This window comes from Mesoplodon densirostris, chromosome 4 (assembly GCF_025265405.1).
Source record: "Mesoplodon densirostris isolate mMesDen1 chromosome 4, mMesDen1 primary haplotype, whole genome shotgun sequence".
Taxonomy (NCBI): Eukaryota; Metazoa; Chordata; class Mammalia; order Artiodactyla; family Ziphiidae; genus Mesoplodon; species Mesoplodon densirostris.
In genome coordinates this window covers 165,737,488-165,757,789 of record NC_082664.1, presented here as the reverse complement: position 1 = coordinate 165,757,789, position 20,302 = coordinate 165,737,488, and the positions used below count along the sequence as shown (strand labels likewise).

Here is a 20,302-nt window from a genome sequence, read left to right as displayed (position 1 = left end):
ATTAATTATCTACTTTATACATAGTATCAGTAGTGTATATATGTCAATCCTAATCTCCCAATTCATCCCACACCCAGGTAAAACTGATTTCTAAATAAAATCTTCATTGGAAGCATCATTTGTATACAAAGACATTTTAGACAATTATTTTAAACATGACCTTATAATCTGGTTTATATGCTTGTTTAGATACATCTATGAACAAAATGTTTCCTAAGCAAAGGTTAATTTCAGTCCAAAAATGATTAACTTCCATATAAATTTAGAATTGAGACTCTAGTCTAGATCTAAATTTGCCTGAAAATTACTCTTTAAAATCAATTTCACAAGACAACCCTCAGAATGGGAGAAAATATTTGCAAATGAAGCAACTAACAAAGGATTAATCTCCAAAATTTACAAGCAGCTCATGCAGCTCAATATCAAAAAAAAACCCAATCCAAAAATGGGCAGAAGACCTGAATAGACATTTCTCCAAAGAAGATATACAGATTGCCAACAGACACATGAAAGAATGCTCAACATCATTAATCATTAGAGAAATGCAAACCAAAACTACAATGAGGTATCACCTCACACCGGTCAGAATGGCCATCATCAAAAAATCTACAAACAATAAATGGTGGAGAGGGTGTGGAGAAAAGGGAACCCTCTTGCACTGTTGGTGGGAATGTAAAGTGATACAGCCACTATGGAGAACAGTATGGAGGTTCCTTAAAAAACTAAAAATATAACTACCATATGACCCAGCAATCCCACTACTGGGCATATACCCTGAGAAAACCATAATTCAAAAGGAGTCATGTACCAAAATGTTCACTGCAGCACTATTTACAATAGCCAGGAAATGGAAGCAACCTAAGTGTCCATCGGCAGATGAATGGATAAAGAAGATGTGGCACATGTATACAATGGAATATTACTCAGTTATAAAAAGAAATGAAATTGAGTTATTTGTAGTGAGGTGGATGTACCTAGAGGCTGTCATACAGAGTGAAGTAAGTCAGAAAGAGAAAAACGAATACCGTATGCTAACACATATATATGGAATCTAAAAAGAAAAAAAATGGTTATGAAGAACCTAGGGGCAGGACGGGAATAAAGACGCAGACCTACTAGAGAATGGACTTGAGGACATGCGGAGGAGGAAGGGTAAGCTGGGACAAAATGAGAGAGTGGCATGGACATATATACACAACCAAATGTAAAATAGATAGCTAGGGGGAAGCAGCCCCATAGCACAGGGAGATCAGCTTGGTGCTCTGTGACCACCTGGAGGGGTGGGATAGGGAGGGTGGGAGGGAGACGCAAGAGGGAAGAGATATGGGGATATATGTATATGTATAGCTGATTCACTTTTGTTATAAAGCAGAAACTAACATACCATTGTAAAGCAATTATGCGCCAATAAAGATGTTAAAAAAATCAATTTCATAAAATTTATTATTGTGGTTAAGCAACTACCACCATTTCATTTTAAAACAAGTAGAAAAAAAAAACAAGTAGGAAAGCATCATGGAATGTGCCATTAGAAGAAATAATCACATGCATTTAGAGAGCCTTTTCATCTGCAAGCCACGTAATCCCATCTTCCCTAAGGAACACAAGGTACAAACAGTCTCTAGGCTTCTATTTCTATAGTAATCACTATAAAAACATACAAAACACCTCGGTTAGTAGGCCTTTTAAGCAGCACTGAGAAAGAATTATTCCAACAGCTCAGATAATATAACCAAATAACAGAAAAGTAGGGGGAAATCAGGAAAAAATGTGCATTTTAATTTATTTTACTTAGGTTAGAAATTAGTACCCTTTTCCCAGCTCAGCCGAAAATGTACTCATGTCATGTCAAAACATACATGATTTTTCCATGGATATGTCATACATACCCATATACTTGAGTCAAAGTCTAATAAGATCATGTATTGTGATAAATCATATTATCAATTATAAAATAAATCAATTATAATATATATCATTAGCCAGAGATATAGAATAAAGTTGTTTTATACTACTGGCTTTCTAATTTAAAACCCACTTCTTTAATTTGTAAATTGATACTGTTAATTCCTTTCTATTTTCTAATAATAATAGAATTGAATGATTTAGAAAATTCAAGCCCTTCTATAGCCACTAATATTAATATTTTTATCAAGCCTATTTCTTCAGTTGTAATAAAAAAAAGCTATATCTACACTCTCTGCTACCTTTAAAAGTTATAAAAAAATTCCACATGCCTAAATTTGTTTTCACAGAGAAGAGCAATCTCTCTGGATGTCTTCCTGCTCAGAAGACAGAAGACAGTTCATAAATGAGCTGAAATGAAAAAAAATTTTGTATGCAATGTGATCTAGTTAGACTTCGTTCAGTTAAATGTGCTTTGCCATGTTCCTTTATGGAGAAATTTACTCACCCAAAGTCAGAGATCCTGCGTGTAAGAAAACAGGAGTTAGGTACATTGTTTCAAAGTTATGAGTTCATTCTCATATCATTCATTGAACTAGAAGCCAGGTATTGTGCCAGATATAAGAGATACAAAGATGAGGAAGACAGCTTTCCCCAAGGAGAAAACACCCTACTCTGGGAGAGACAATACAGGTAATTTTTTTTTTTTTTTGCGGTACGCGGGCCTCCCACCGTTGTGGTCTCTCCCGTTGCGGAGCACAGGCTCCGGACGCGCAGGCTCAGCGGCCATGGCTCACGGGCCCAGCCGCTCCACGGCATGTGGGATCTTCCCGGACCAGGGCACAAACCCGTGTCCCCTGCATCGGCAGGCAGACTCTCAACCACTGTGCCACCAGGGAAGCCCAATACAGGTGATTTTAACACAATTTTAAGAGAACTGAAACAAACATATGCACAAGAAGCTGTGGAAACTCAGGCCAGGGTCCCTAAGTCCCCTTGGCTGAGGGGAAGACATGGAGGGCATCAGAGGTCTCAGTAGGATGTTTGGAATTAGAAAACTAAAGAGCCGACGTGAGTGTTTCTGGGGCCTGGGATTCCAGGGAAGAGGTTAGAGAGCAGGGAATTGTTTTTTAAAATTATAAATTGCTATCTATTGTTTATTTTAAACACTATGTATCAAATTACTTTTATAGAAAATAAAAAATTTAGAATATTTCACTAGCTAGCTAAGATAACTAACTACATGTCCCACTAAAAGAGTGGCAAGATCTTATCAAGTAAATCTTTACATTTGAGGTTTACTTTCATACTGTATCCTAAGTTGGAGAAAATATAAATTATAATATAGGAAATGAGCTGGCAAATCTGTGACTTAGCAAAAAGGACAAAGTACCAAAACTAGTTAAGTGCCCAGAGGGACTTAGATGCTTTGGCGGATAAAGAAAGGGGAATATTAAATGTGTCTGCTTTCAACATTGTAGAGATTATTGACAAGGGTGAGTGAGGGCTGCCAAGGAGCTCTCCTGGAGGGCTATGCACAAGGAGAACTCAGACTCTAGATATAGCAGTGAATAATTAGTTCTCCATAATTGATCAAGGGATGCTTTATGGAAGAGGTGACATTTGAACTGATGAGCAGATGAGAAGAAATTTGGCAGGGAGGTGACTGGGGACTGGCTTTTCTAAACTAAGGCAAAACGAAACAAAACAGGACTTCCCTGGCTGTCCAGTGGTTAGGACCCTGCGCTTCGACTGCAGAGGGCATGGGTTCAATCCCTGGTCGGGGAACCAAGATCCCACATGCCACACGGCGCGGCCAAAACAAAACAAACAAAAAAAAACCTACTAAGGCAAAACAGTTGTGCAAAATAAGGAAAATGTGAAAATAAATGTGTCTAAGTAAAATGGGAAAATAAGGCCTATAAAGAGACTAACTGAGAGACGAGACTAGCATGAGAGCTCAGAGCCTCGAATCAGTGACCTGGCTTTCTTTTTGCAGGTAGGAAGGAGCCACCAAGCCAAACACCTCCTTTGTTTCACGAAGAAGAGTAGCATGAACTCCATTATGCTTTAAGAGGGAAAGTCTGGTGGCAATGATTGCAAAAAAGAGAATGAAGTTGAGGAGATCAAAGAGAAAGTTATTAAATGAAGGAAAGGGAAAGATGAGGTTCTTACATGGAATAGTGGCAGAGATGAAAAAGTGAGGAGACATACTGCAGAGATGTAATTCATCGGATTTAAATGCCTGAAGGTAATGAAGATGGTGAACAGAGAGACGGAACAGAGGAAGAGCAAGCTAGAGGACAAGTCGAGCTCTGATACATAGCATCTGAATGACAGTAGAATACAGAATAGGCACTTTGGCCACGTGTCTGCTGCCTAGAGAAAGTCAGGATTAGAGACAGATTTTTTTTTTGGCCTCGTGGCATGCGGGATCTTAGTGTAGGCCCAACTGTCTATTCCTGAACCCAAACTAAAATAGACCTGGGGAGACATTTAGAACAAAGACAGTAGAGGGGGTGGAAGGCGGGACTTCTCTGGATCATTGAGACTAAACCAGCAGGCCAAGAACAAATGGCTGCATGTCTTCTTTCCTATAATAAAGGCCATATATGTGAGAAAAGAGTATTGCACGAGTTCATTTTCTTTTACTTTACACAATCTAAGTACTAAAGAAATTTAAAACAATTTATCTCAGAAGAAAACATAGTGATACTGCAAAAACGCAAGATGTGCATGCCTTACCATGGGCCCTCTATGTGAGAAAAGGCCATATATGTGAGAAAAGAGTATTGCACGAGTTCATTTACTTTTACTTTATGCAATCTAAGTACTAAAGAAATTTAAAACAATTTATCTCAGAAGAAAACATAGTGATACTTCGAAAACGCAAGATGTGCATGCCTTACCGTGGACCCTGATTAACAGCAGCTCTGGTGCGAGGTAGTCTGGAGTTCCCAGAATTCGCCCATCATCCACGGGGGCCGCCCCCCTTCTTACACTCTTTGGAGTTCGGTATGGAGTTCCTGACTTGACCTGATCTGGGGTCTGCTAATTTCAAAAGAGTTTAAGACACAATAAATATCTTAATTCCTTTTACAGTGAACAGAAATGCTAAAACAAAAGAAAAGCTAGGCTGCTGGGCATAAAAGATACACTCAAATACTTGATCAGTTTTGAAAATGGCCTTGTAACTAATTATAATCATGAAAAGTCCTATTGTAAAAAGCCCTAATTATAATAATGAAATTCAATAGCTTAGATAACACCAATTATTTCAGTAAGAGCTGGAAATGCAAGAAACAATGAAAAAATCCACAAGAAAAAATTCTTGATAGGATGGATCAATACAAGCTTGAAAGCAGTCACAGAGGGAGGCTGTGGCTGACAAATGAGTGAATTACTAGGACAATGCACACAACAGAACTACACATAAATAACCTCTCGTGCTAACTGGCATTTATGGTTTTAAGGTATTTTGTTGTCTCACAAGGACTCTGTGGGACCAGCAGGACAGGTGTCATTATATTTTACAGACAAACGGCAGACAGAGGCTCTGAAGATAAGGACTTCTAAGTCACTCAGTAAGTTCTAAATAGAAAACTCAAGTCTTGTAACCCTACAGTCGAGGTTTACACTTTCTGTATTATGATGTCTCTCCGAAGGAAGGAAAAAATGAAACTTTGGGTTTAAAAAGATAAAGGTTTAGGGAAAAAAAATTTGAAATATCTATTTTTCAACTTTCTTCTATAAAGGAAAGAGATCATCTAAATATGTCCTTAAAAGGCAGTAAGGTAGATGGACTTTAATTTTGTGTCTCAGAATTGCTGTGATCAAGTGAAAATATGTGACTGTAAATATGTAAACATGTTATCTGTAAATATGTGAAAGTATACAGAATACAAATGAAGGAGGCATTGGAGTTAAGAATGATAAACATTGCTACCTGCTTTACCTTTCTGTACTAAAACCTCCAAGGAGCCATAGATTCCCAACAAGCAAAACAAAACTATATGATTAATATTATATAGTCTAGCTGACAGGCAAGTGTCTGGCCTTAATAGTTTATTTTTCTAAAATCTAAAGGACAGAACATTAGCAAGTGATCACATACCTGATACGGCACGTAAGATCTTTCTTTCTGAGTAGGGGTTATAGCCATGGGATATGAACCACTATAGGCACAGGAAATATCCATCATATCTAAAGAAGTAATGCTCATTTTGGATGGTTCTGAGCTATTGGATGCATTAATATGACTGTTAAAACTCCGAAAAGCCACAGCATTTCTTTTAGAGGTTAATGTTTTCAACGCCTCCAAAGAAGGAGCTAACATTTTTCGGTTGCTGTCTTGGACAGCAGGACTCTCATCACCGCTCGGCAAGGTGCCTTCTTGGCAGCTGGGGGATGCAGGAAGTAGGTCTTCAATATTTGATTCTTCCAAAGAGGATTGTTTGATGCTTTTATCTGGATCTAAGGACTGCCCTCCTAATGGACTTTCCATGATGGAAATTCCAGGAAAAGATGAATCAGAGTCCATGCGAATACTTTTAGGAGTTCTATCATCATCGGAACACAGGAAACTAGAACTTAAGTAGTCTTTCTTACTATTCTTGTCACAGTCATCATCCAGTTCACACATAAGGTTTTTTGCTATCATTGGGACAGGGGATTTTTCTGGGGTTTGTTGTTTATCAATGAAAGAATTGCCCATGTTCTCCTTATTAGCACCGTCATTTTGCTGATCTCTGTATACCGACAGCTTAAGGTCCTGGACTTCAGCTGTTAAGCCTGTCCTTTGATTGGCATAACCATCTCTCATTTCATTACTACTCTTATACTCGACACAATTTTTTTTATTCTGTATAATTTCCTGACAAGGACTGGAGTCAACTAACTCAAAACTTCTTTTACAACTTCTTTTCCCAAGGTGTTCTTCAGTCACCCCACTGGAATCCACAGCACATTGATGTGACTGATGGTAACCAGACTGGCTTGTGTCAGCAGCCAGATGAATATTATTTACATCCAGTTCTCTTGCTTCCCTAGGAACTTCCCCAGAAGAACATTTTTCAGCAAGGTTTCCACAAGAGTTTCCAGTGGCAGGATCGGCACTGCTGTTATGAATGGGAGAAACGGCTAACTCAAGATCCCTTTTATTGAAACTTTTGGTCTCCATGGCATCTGTAGATTTTGTACCTAAAGGCTTTTCGACTGTATTCCAACTCATCACTGTAGAGCCCACTGCGTTGTCGCTTTCCTAAGAGGGAGGAAAAAACGGTTAAAAAAAATTATGTAAAGCTGAGAATCTTTAACCTTTTAAACCTCTGCCCACTTAAGTGGGATAACTGACCCCATAAGCTACGATGGGTAGCTCTTTCCACATTCCTGTGGAAAAACAGAACAATGATAATGGAGAATTAGAAAGCAATATAAACAATTATAGTATACATTTATACACATTATTTTGAGTGAAACACTAGTATAAAATTTAAACCAACTATTCAATAATATGTATTTGATGGTGTATTACATGTTATTTAAATAGGACAAATTAATAGGAATATATTCAGGCAAAACTGAGGGTAAGGCTACATTAGGTATATATCTGCTGCGCAAAAGGGATGATTGTTTTGTATTTCAATCACAGGGCATGAAATACAGTTAATGGAAAATTACAGGCTAAAAATATTGTTAATGTAAACACGTATCACTTCATACAAGTATAATAAAACCAAGCTGACAAGATGAAGCTAAACTAACGGCAATTTGTAATTAAAAACCCAAAATAACAGGAGTTAATATCCATTGTCAACAATATAAACTGATGATGCGTTGATAACAAAGTGCTTTTCCTGAAGACTGCTGGAATTCCAACTCTGCAGGTGCCCTTGCGTGATCAGAATTTTGGACATAATCTTGCAAACTGGCATATGGTAATCAGGATTTTTACAAGATTACTCAGTTAGAGTGAATCTTCAATAAACCCTAATAGTGCATATTTTGATATGTGAAAAATCGAACTTTATTAACTTACTTAGTAATAGTAAGGAGCAGTTAGTCATGAACAAAAAGACAATTCCTAAAGTACAACTCACTGCTCTGGAAGCACAGAAAATGATGCATTTGGGGATTAGCAAGTTTATCAGCGGTCCCCTGTGGTCCATTGTCACTCCTCTGACCTAAGGTGAGAGGCTCTACTGTAACCCAATCATTGCATTCCTTAGGGATGCAGCCCAGGGAGGAAGAATGTTAAGCTATGTGTAGTTTGAAATATTATAGTACATGCTTTCTTGAGTAGAAAAGAGGTAAAATAATAGAACGGAAATCTGGCTTTTCCTGAAGCATTTATTACCTAGAGGGCAATCAATAAGGAGAGAAGGAAAAAAAGACTGAGAAACCCTGCCTTAACTAAAAAATAATTTGACCTTACTCCTAAAATACACATATCCAACAATAATGAAGAAAATCATGCTACTGAGAATAAGGAGCGAATACAGTCCAATTTATTTTATCAAATGGAAGTTTTACTCTTTGTGTATTAACATTATTCTAAGCTAACATTATTTTGTCAGCATTCTATAAAGGAAACTTTATTATATTTTTAGTTCCCCTCAGCTTTAATAGCTTTAAAAAGCCCGAAACAGAATATATAAATTAAGTAAGATAACTTTCAGTAAATTTATTCACTTGGTAAGCAATCTCCTCAGAATAGATACTTTCAAAGACACACCTACATTACCTTTGTGGTCTAAAAGTTATTTCTGATCCAAAAGAGTTACCATTCCATTAAATGAGAAACTGGCAAAAAACAGTAAAGAAGGAGGTAGTATAAGTTTAAAATAAGACAGGTTAAAAAAACTCAACAATCTAAAGTCTGTCAGGGTAGGGAATTAAAAAAAAGAAGTCCATCTAGATGCCTAGAAGCCAAACATTTACTATTAATATACTGCAAAAATAAAAAAATTGGAATCTCATATACTGAGCAAGAATAATTTCACACTTGAATGAGAAATGAACTATTTCAAGAGAATTTGACAGAATATATAGGAAAATGAAGAATACCTTGACTGCCATTCATGTAACCATTTCATTTCCTAACAGAATTTGCATGAAAAGGTACATAGCATTTCTATCATTAAGTTGACACACATAGTTGGTTTTGGGTAAGGTGAATGTCACTCTGACCTGGCAATCCTTTTCCCATCTGGGACTGCTGTGGCACTCGGATTCCACACTGGACATGAAGGTGTGGGATTGACTGCTGGTGCTGGATGTCGCCAGCCTTTGCCTAGACTGGAGGAGATGGGAAGTTAGACACTTCACAGGCATCCCGGGGTGGGAGGCAACGGTTTCAAGACCTGTGGGGAAGAGAAAACATTGAAGCTTATGTCACATCTTTCCTACTTTCCCGCTGATCCTGAATCTTTACAGATAATTAGAAAAAGTATTAAGTGTTTCATATCAGAACTATTTCCATGTAAACATTATTTCATCCATAAGGATGGCTTTGGGTGGTTTTGGCATACAAGTACTGTTCTGAAAGTTAAAAAACAAAGCAAAACTCTCAATATTCATAAAGTAGAAATCAGGACAAGGGAGCGAATTTACATAATTAGGAGGAAATCCATTTTTTTTTTTTTTTTTTTTTTTTTTTGCGGTATGCGGGCCTCTCACTGTTGTGGCCTCCCCCGTTGTGGAGCACAGGCTCCGGACGCGCAGGCTCAGCGGCCATGGCTCACGGGCCCAGCCGCTCCGCGGCATATGGGATCCTCCCAGACCGGGGCACGAACCCGTATCCCCTGCATCGGCAGGCGGACTCTCAACCACTTGCGCCACCAGGGAGGCCCGAGGAAATCCATTTTGAATAATCATTATCCAACTTGAAACTTTTCTTGATGAAGGACCTTTTTTTTTGTTTTTTGTTTTTTGTTTTTTGTTTTTTGCTGTACGCGGGCCTCTCACTGTTGTGGCCTCTCCCGTTGCGGAGCACAGGCTCCAGACGCCCAGGCTCAGCGGCCATGGCTCACAGGCCTAGCCGCTCTGCGGCATGTGGGATCTTCCCGGACCAGGGCACGAACCCATGTCCCCTGCAATGGCAGGCGGACTCTCAACCACTGTGCCACCATGGAAGCCCGAAGGACCATTATTGATGTGCTATATCCAGGTGTGCTAGGAGGCTGGAATGGGACTACATTTACTCGATTCAATTTGTATTTAATTAAAACTGAGGCTTTATTTTAATGTTGAGGTTTACATGCTTACAAGTGTGGAATTATACACATCCATAGAGACTTTTTTACACTACTGGGTAAAACAAATAATAGTGATTTGTCTAGGAGTGAGCCAGTGCAAGAAAGCAGCACCATCTATATGATACAAGTTCCTGTATCTTATATACAAATAACGATGCTAAAAAATTGTTGCTCTGGGACTTCCCTGGTGGCAAAGTGGTTAAGAATCTGCCTGCCAATGCAGGGGACACGGGTTTGAGCCCTGGTTTGGGAAGATCCCATATGCCGCAGAGCGACTAAGCCTGTGCACCACAACTACTGAGCCCGCGTGCCGCAACTGCTGAAGCCCACGCGCCTAGAGCCTGTGCTCTGCAGCAAAAGAAGCCACCGCAATGAGAAGCCTGCACACCGCAACGAAGAGTAGCCCCCACTCGCCGCAACTAGAGGAAGACTGCACACAGCAATGAAGACCCGATGCAACCAAAAAAAAATAATCAATTTTAAAAAATAAAAAAAATAAAAATTGTTGCTCCTGAACTTAAAATGAGACACAATAGATAATCATGCTATTACTACAGATCACAATACATGCATGTAAAGATTTTATATGTATATAAAAAGATATGTATATCTTGTTTCCTCTTTCCTGAAAAGGGTGAACATGACTTTAATCCCAAGTAAATTCTTAGTTTACTATAGTTTTTTTGATGTAATAAACCTTAGAATTTTAAAACTGTAAGGAGATTTGAAAGTCTGTCTAAAACAACTTTCTCTTTGGCACATAAATCCTCTCAATGGGATTCCTGAGACTCACTGGACACTGACCTTGACATCTGAGTAAACTGCTCAGCTGCTTTTCCCCAGCAACATGGGAACTTGATCTAATGCGTCCTCACACTGTATATTTGCTACTGAGCTCCTTCTGGATCACCGATACGATCAGACCATTCCCTGCTTTGAAACTTTTGGTGGCTCCCCTTTTTCTATAGTTTACATTCCAGGCTCTCTGTAACAACACTGATCCTTCCCCATGTACCTTCCCCATCTACCTGCTAAACTTCCTTTTTCTTTGCACATGCTTCCCATTCTCACATGTTGTCCTGTTGTCTAAAGGTGGAAGATACTTCCATGTGTCCATGCCTTTGCTCATGCCTCTATATGAAATGCCCTTTTCTAATATACTTGGAGCTATTAAGATCCTATTTCTCTTTTTAGGTCCTGCTTGGCTGTTCCTATATCTTTATTTACAACCATTCTTGATTTTTCCAGTTAGCAATGATCACTTTTTGTGTTGGGTCATAGTATTCTTCCTATGGCATTTATTTTATAGGACTGTTATTATTATCCCTTTATACCTACAATCACCACAAAATTACAGGTTCTCCGGAGGCAAGGACCTCTCATATTCATCTTCATATTCACTCATGTGACCAGCACAGTGCCTACCACATTCTGATCAGATTAAAAAATGGCTGAGGGAGATGCAATCATTTCCCTTAAGAACAAGGCTATAAATCACATCTGCATATCCTATATTTTAACAGTTTTCTGGGGTTTTTTTTTCCCAGCCACACCACACGTCTTGCAGAATCTTAATTCCCTGACCAGGGATTGAGCCCAGGCCACAGCAGTGAAAGTGCCGAGTCCTAACCAGGACCACCAGAGAACTCCCTAACAGTTTTCTGTTTATCAAAGTTATATATATATTTCAGCTATTTTGATGTTCACAGAAGTGTTTGAAGAAACAAGAGGAAAGGGTCAGTGGACAGAAAACTATATTTGCAGTCAGGAATTAATTGACCCACTTACTAGTATGTAACTGAAAGTTTTCAAATATTAATTTTCTCATTTGTAAAAAGGAGGCAATTCTTTCTATCTATCTGTCTACCCATTCATCCATTCATCCAAGATATGTACAGATTTGAGGACCAAATTCTAAACAAGGTAAAATCTATGGAAAAAACAACACTAATTACCCTTCAAAGCATCATTATTCACATTCCCAAGATGATGAACATGCATGTAGACAACTAAATTGTCCACTGTCGATAAGTTATAGAGGGTAAGGTTAAGTGCTATACAAATGTCCCACTTGCCTCCTTTACTACTTGACTTTTGTCTTTTATTGTGTAATAATTAAAAACCATACCTTTACTTCAACTATTTTATTTCAGAATCTTTTGGAAATAATTTTATAAAGGCACAGAATAGTACAAGTACTACATCTTCTCCATATAAGACTTCCATAGATTCAGTATAGTAATATTCACCCAATGATCATTACAATGTTATAGCTAATTGAAGAATTAACTTGACATTTTATTCTGTTGATTTAAAGATCTGCAACAACTCCTGTCAGAAATGGCATTTACATTATAAAATAGAGGAATGCCACAGAGCGTTTGAATATTTGAATATTCCAAAATACTTTGTTCCTCAAAAGATACATTTAATGGAATAAACTACCTTTTCTTTTATACTCACATGATTTTAGTAGTTTGCTAGAATAAGGAGTAATGTCCTTTTGATCTATAGACATAGGACAAGTTAGTCCTTGAGAAAGCTGTGATGTTTCAGATACATGGGTTGAAAGAATATTTGCAGAGTCTTGACTTTTTTCTGCAACTGGTGTGTGCTATGAAAAAGAGAAAGAGAAAAACAAATGCTATGATTTACCTTCACAAAAACACCACCTAAATGCATAGACAGTTATTACACCTAAGTAGATAAAATGTTGAAGTAATTCAACATGCTTGATATTTTAATTCATTTAAATGGCAATCATGAAAGGGCATATTATATGAGTTTTTTCTTATCAAGTACTTACAAATCCCAAAGAGCTGATGAGAGATAATACTTGTCCAGGGGTTCTTGAATAATAATCTTGCCTAGGTTTAGCCATAGATGGTGTTGTAAGAATATCCATCATATTGATATCTATGTATGGAAAGAAAAGTATATGATATTCTTCAAAAACTTCAACTGTCACTGACTAAATCAATACTTATTTGTTCTGAACTTTGCCTCACTTTCCACATTATTAACATTATCTGTAAAGTTGGCTTGTGCAAAACAAATAGAGCTGGGAAAGCCATCACGCCACACAGGAAACATGTACGACTAAGCAGACAGAGAAATACAAACACCATATGTTCCCTCTATATACAGAATATAAAAAACAAAACAAAACAAAAAAAACAAGCTCAGGGATACAGAGAACTGATTGGTGGTTGCCAGAGGTGGGGGTAGGGGGTGGGAGAAATGGATGAAGGGGGTCAAAAGATAAAAATAAATTAATCAATTAAAAAAAGATAAATACAAGAGTGATATCTAACTGGCAAAAAAATAATTCTTGGTAATAAAGTATTAGAAAAGGAGGTTGAGGGGACTTTCCTTGTGGCACAGTGGTTAAGAATCTGCCCACCCATTTTTCACAGAACTAGAACAAAAAATTTCACAATTTGTATGGAAACACAAAAGACCCTGAATAGCCAAAGCGATCTTGAGAAAGAAAAACATAGCTGGAGGAAACAGGCTCCCTGACTTCAGACTATACTACAAAGCTACAGTAATCAAGACAGTATGGTACTGGCACAAAAACAGAAATATAGATCAATGGTACAGGATAGAAAGCTCAGAGATAAACCCACACACATATGGTCACCTTATCATTGATAAAGGAGGCAAGACCATAAAATGGAGAAAAGACAGCCTCTTCAACAAGTGGTACTGGGAAAACTGGACAGCTACATGTAAAAGAATGAAATTAGAACACTCCCTAACACCATACACAAAAATAAACTCAAAATGGATTAAAGAACTAAATGTAAGGCCAGACACTCTAAAACTCTTAGAGGAAAACATAGGCAGAACACTCTATGACATAAATCACAGCAAGATCCTTTTGGACCCACATCCTAGAGAAATGCAAATAAAAACAAAAATAAACAGATGGGACCTAATAAAACTTAAAAGCTTTTGCACAGCAAAGGAAACCATAAAAAAGATGAAAAGACAACCCTCAGAATGGGAGAATATATGTGCAAATGAAGCAACTGACAAAGGATTACTCTCCAAAATTTACAAGCAGCTCATGCAGCTCAATATCAAAAAAACAAACAACTCAATCCAAAAATGGGCAGAAGACCTAAATAGACATTTCTCCAAAGAAGATATACAGATTGCCAACAAACACATGAAAAGATGCTCAACATCACTAATCATTCAAGAAATGCAAAACAAAACTACAATGAGGTATCACCTCACACCGGTCAGAATGGCCATCATCAAAATATCTACAAACAATAAATGCTGGAGAGGGTGTGGAGAAAAGGGAACCCGCTTGCCAGTTGGTGGGAATGTAAATTGATACAGCCACTATGGAGAACAGTATAGAGCTTCCTTAAAAAACTAAAAATATAACTACCATATGACCCAGCAATCCTACTACTGGGCATATACCCTGAGAAAACCATAATTCAAAAAGAGTCATGTACCACAATGTTCACTGCAGCACTATTTACAATAGCCAGGAAATAGAAGCAATCTAAGTGTCCATTGACAGATGAATGGATAAAGAAGACGTGGCACATATATACAATGAAATATTACTCAGCCATAAAAAGAAAGGAAATTGAGTTATTTGTAGTGAGGTAGATGGATCTAGAGTCTGTCATACAGAGTGCAGTAAGTCCGAAAGAGAAAAACAAATATCATATGCTAACGCACATATATGGAATCTAAAAAAAAAAAAGAAAAAAAATGGTTATGAAGAACCTAGGGGCAGGACAGGAATAAAGATGCAGATGTAGAGAATGGGCTTGAGGACATGCAGACGGGGAGGGGTAAGCTGGGACAAAGTGAGAGAGTAGCACTGACATATATACACTACCAAACGTAAGGCAGACAGCTAGTGGGAAGCAGCTGCATAGCACAGGGAGATCAGCTCGGAGCTTTGTGACCACCTAGAGGAGTGGGATAGGGAGGGTATGAGGGAGACGCAAGAGGGAGGAGATATGGGGATGTATGTATATGTATAGCTGATTCACTGTGTTATACAGCAGAAACTAACACACCATTGTAAAGCAATTATACTCCAATAAAGATGCTAAAAAAAAGACAAAGGAATCAAAACCTATCCATACAAAATAAAACATAGCACAAAACATTGAAGATAGTAAGAGAGAAAAACATGGGAAAAGGAACTATAAGAAAGTTCTTTGGAAAGAACTATGCTTATTTACAATGTCCCTAGGAAAACTTGCTGTGCTTTCTGCAGTCTCATTAACACTGGATCTTCAGCTCTCCTTTTTTTCTTTTGGCTAGCTTAATAGTGTAAAATGATTCATTTATTACTTTTTTAAATTAGCATTTCTAGTGCTACGAGTAGTGAAATTAACATACTCCCATATATATGTATTTGTGAATTCTGTGTTTATTTTCTCTGCCCCTTGTTTATCAAGGTGGTGGTCATGTATATTTGAATAATTTCTTTAGGTATTAGTTGTCTATCATGTTGTAGTTATTTTAGTCATTTTACTGATGTTTAATTGGTCAGCACCAGTTTCAGTAGGGATAAAAATTTGGAAGAACAGAAAGTGTCAATTCCTCTTTGAAGATCCAAAGATCTTCAAGGACATTTGAGGATATAAGATTAGTTAATCCATTTTTGTCTTTAATTGAATGAAAATACCAGTATACCTTTTTAGCCTATTGCAGAAAAAAATAATCATCAAATTTTATTCATTATAAACTAACAAAGAAAACAGTATAAATTAATGAAATGTAGTGTCTAAAATGTGTTGGATTTTTTAAAAGGTACTTACTTGCTGTGTTTCTTACCTCTATTCAAAGTAACTTTGGAAAGGCCAAAATCTGTTAGTTTAATATGACCTTCATTAGAAATAAGCATATTGTCTGGTTTCAAATCCCTGCACATATAAAAAACAAATAGCAGATAACTAAAAAAGAGCTAGTGTTGATTTTAGAATTACCAGCGAAAAAACAGAAAGATACAGAACAATCAAACCCGACTTATTTTCTCTCATTGGTGGCTTTGAAAGTGCAGAAAACTCTCAAAAGCAGACTATATTTTGTATATCTGAATCTACAAGAAAGTTAACTACTTAATGCTAGATTATCTTTGGCATTATTCATTACATATTCTATTAAAATAAATAAACTTCATTAGGTAAAATAAACCTCAAGCCAGGTCAAAATCATATTTACCTCTTTCAAAGAGGGTGAGATTAAGCCTTAATCGAAAAGAGCCACTTAACCTTTCTTTGCAAAGAGCAAAACACTGTAAATCAGCTGGCATTATAACATATAGCACTTTTATATGATGTACAGCTAAAGGAGTGGAAAAAAGATTCAATATTCTCCACAAAATGGGATACCCGAAGACAAAGCAACATATTCAAAACACACAGGGAGATGAAAGAAGAGTTGATATAATTTCTAAACTCACACAAGTTACTACTAAACTTTAGATAACCCAGATATGTGGGGTTATGCAAATATTTAAGACTCAAATATTTAATACATAATTTGATTACTTGTGCTTTAAGTAATAGTTTGGAGAAAAGTCAGTCTTTACCTGTGGATGATTCCATGTCTATGAAGATAGTCTAGAGCCAATGCCACTTCAGAAATATATTTCACAGCCATCTCTTCATCAAAATAACCATATATGTGTAGGAGAGACTTGACATCTCCACCTATGAGATACTCCATTACCTGTCAAAAGGAATATAAATATTGCAAAATAAAACCAATATGACTACTTTAAAAATATCTTACTTGAGCATTACAGTTATGCATTTTTAGCATTGTCCTATAAGACACATTTTCTTGGTGTCACTCAGTACACATCAATACCAGGTTTACTCATACTGCCATATACTTTTCAAAATTTAAATTAAACTGTTTAGTCTGAACAAAAATTCAGACATACACAAAAGGTGTGAGAAGAGCAGGATGACTTCTCATATTCTCTCCATCTACATTTGCCCATCATTAGCACTTTGTCACATTTGCTTTCTTCCTCTCCACATATATGAATATAAAAATGAATATTTATGCTAATCATTAACATGATTGTTACATAATAAACATAACACAATTATTAACATCATTAACATAAATACCTTACATGCATGTATTTTTGTTCAGATTAAACAGTTTAATTTAAAAAAATATGGCAACATTAGCAACTGGTATTAGTCTATAACTTTAAAATTTTGGCTGACTAACTCAAGAATAAAGTTGAAGAGGTCATCATGTATCTCCCAACAAGGTCATTCTTATGTAACGAAAGCATAATAAAATGCACGGAATTTAATGCTAAAATAATGCTATTACCTGTTGTATAGTCTGTATTCAAATTTCTCTGATTACCTCAATATTGTTCCTGATGGCCTCTCTCCTCGTCTCTCATGCCCAGGCTAGGATCATGCATGAGATTTAGTTGTCATATCTCTTTCGTATCTTTTAATCTGGAATAACTTTTTGCCTTTTTTTGGCAGGGTGCTGGATGGGGTATGGGACGGTCTTTCATGACATCTGATTATTTCCATATGATTCAATTCAGGTTATGAATTTTGGGCAGGAATACTACAAAATCGATGTTGAGTACTTCTTAGTGACTTCCACCAGATGACACTGCTAAATATTAGTGTGTTCCATTCCTGGTAATGTTAACTTTGATGACTTAGTTAAGGTGGTGACTTCCAGGTTTCTCCACTGAAGAAGTATTTTCTCCTTCTTTGTAATTAATAGGCAATCTGGGGAAGATACTTTGAAACTATGTAAATACCTCTTTCCCCAACAAACTTTCAAGCAATGATTTTAGCATCATATGACTGTACATGATTTTTGCCTGAATTCATTACTGCTATGAGGCTGCAAAGCTCTATTAATCCTTCTACATGCACTAGTCATTATTCTCAAAATTTTCTATAGTTTCAAGCTATAAAATATTGCCTACTAAGGACTTGATAATATAAGGTCATTTCTTTCCTCTTTAAGGCAATCACTTCCCTGGTACACAGAGGTTAGTTAATATTTGTTGATGGTATGAATCATTAAAACATTACTAAGCGGGCCTCCCTGGTGGCGCAAGTGGTTGAGAGTCCGCCTGCCGATGCAGGGGATACGGGTTCGTGCCCCGGTCTGGGAGGATCCCATATGCCGCGGAGCGGCTGGGCCCGTGAGCCATGGCCGCTGAGCCTGCGCGTCCGGAGCCTGCGCATCCAGAGCCTGTGCTCCGCAACGGGGGAGGCCACGACAGTGAGAGGCCCGCATACCGCAAAAAAAAAAAAAAAAAAACATTACTAAGCACAAAAACTGTGCTAGCATGGGGAATATAGCATGAATAAAATGTAACTGATGCACTTAACGATTATAATTTAGTAGGAGGGAAATAAGTAAGCAAACAGGTAACTGTATTTGAGCTCATGAGAATGCTTGTTTTCTCACACCCTCATCAACAATGATTATCAATACTTTTTGTCAATCTAAGGAAGAAAAAATGAACTTGTTTAAATGTTTATTTACTTTTAGGGAGATTTAGCATCTTTACACTGCTTTTTGTCTTGCATATTTCTTCTCTGAATCACTTGTATTCTTTGCCTATTTTTCTACTGGGGTATTTACCCTTTCTTACTGACCATGTATATGGTATTTTGTGTCAATGTAGGCTTTATTTTTCACTTAGTAAGATGTGCACCATTCTATTAAAATAATCACATCAGTTTTCTTCTAATACTCTTATGGATTCCCTTTTCAAGTAGAAATCTCTGATACAAAAGGGGAATAAATGAACTTTGCACTATCTCAAGTTTCATAACCTCACAGAATTATTTCAAGTGACTTCAGAGAACAGAATCTTGACAGTACATACATCATAAGGGCAAAAAGAATTGCAAAGAAATCCTAAATTGAATCCAGTTGTTTTAGTGTTAGGAAAACAATACTGGTATTGCTATGTTGAAAATACTATATGCATATATATAGATAGATAGATAGATATAGTTAGGAACCCAGATTCTCAGGGTGAAAGAATACAAATATTTTTCAAAATATTTTTATATTTTATATATTTTTCAAAAATGTTAACTAAAAATTCTGTAATTTTCCTTTGACCTGGAAATATCAGCATGAACTCATGATATATTTTTCTATAAAAATGTGTGTTTCCTAGTCTGCCCACTGAGAATGCCTAAAAGGAATGACAACCTAGTGGCAATGAACTTTTCTAATCACTACCTCCTAGATCACGGTCTCTAGACACTATTTCCCAAAAATGAGCTAGACCTCCTTGCCTAGATCTAGTTCAGGATATTTGCAAAATAAGCCTTAACTATCTTGTCATGACAGAAAGCAAGGAAGCTATCAGAATACTAGGATAGTATAAAAAGACAAAGAAATGAACTGAAGGGGCTCCCACTCACTAAAGATGGGACAATTTAAACACAGAAAAAAATGACTGCAATGGATTAAAACACATCAAAACTACAACATTCCATGAATTCATAAAGATACTTTAAAAAACACACTTATTTAGAGGTTGCACTTCTGAAAACTGGTGATGAAAGGGAAAGAATCAAGCATTTATTCTGCCTTCCTTAGACAAGCTGTATTTCAGAGTAATGAAATAGATAATAAGGGAAAGTTCTTTATAGATGAATTCCAGCTAATAAAAGCTGAAGGAATAATAGAATATTTTAAAATCATCATTTTGAAAACCTTAATAAAGAATCCAGGCATTAGGGTAAGCTGGGATGAAGTGAGAGAGTGGCATGGACTCATATATATTACCAAATGTAAAATAGATAGCTAATGAGAAGCAGCCACATAGCACAGGGAGATCAGCTCAGTGCTTTGTGACCCCCTAGAGGGGTGGGATAGGGAGGGTGGGAGGGAGACGCATATATATGTATATGTATAGCTGATTCACTTTGTTATAAAGCAGAAACTAACACACCATTGTAAAGCAATTATACTCCAATAAAGATGTTTAAAAAAAAAAAAGAATCGAGGCACTGAATCACAGGATGCCAAGACCATTACATGAAAGGTTGGTGGAGGAGTTGGAATGGATTAAACAAATTTGGTGAAGTGTTGCCAACTGGTGAACTTGGATGATGATATATGGGAGTTCA

General features: G+C 37.0%; 1 protein-coding gene across 3 annotated transcripts in view; it reads right to left on the bottom strand.

The window, feature by feature from the left end:
* MASTL (microtubule associated serine/threonine kinase like) overlaps positions 1-20,302 on the bottom strand; it is a 31,823-nt gene that overhangs the window by 6,093 nt on the left and 5,428 nt on the right. For 2 of the 3 annotated variants that reach the window (XM_060095430.1, XM_060095428.1), the window contains exons 3-9: positions 16,738-16,877; positions 15,981-16,069; positions 12,967-13,076; positions 12,624-12,774; positions 9,094-9,266; positions 6,020-7,165; positions 4,815-4,956 (exon numbers count right to left, since the gene is read on the bottom strand). In XM_060095430.1, the coding sequence (XP_059951413.1) occupies positions 4,815-4,956; positions 6,020-7,165; positions 9,094-9,266; positions 12,624-12,774; positions 12,967-13,076; positions 15,981-16,069; positions 16,738-16,877 (1,951 nt within the window). The remainder of the gene's footprint in view (positions 1-4,814; positions 4,957-6,019; positions 7,166-9,093; positions 9,267-12,623; positions 12,775-12,966; positions 13,077-15,980; positions 16,070-16,737; positions 16,878-20,302) is intronic. The other variant, XM_060095429.1, reaches the window with a different exon arrangement.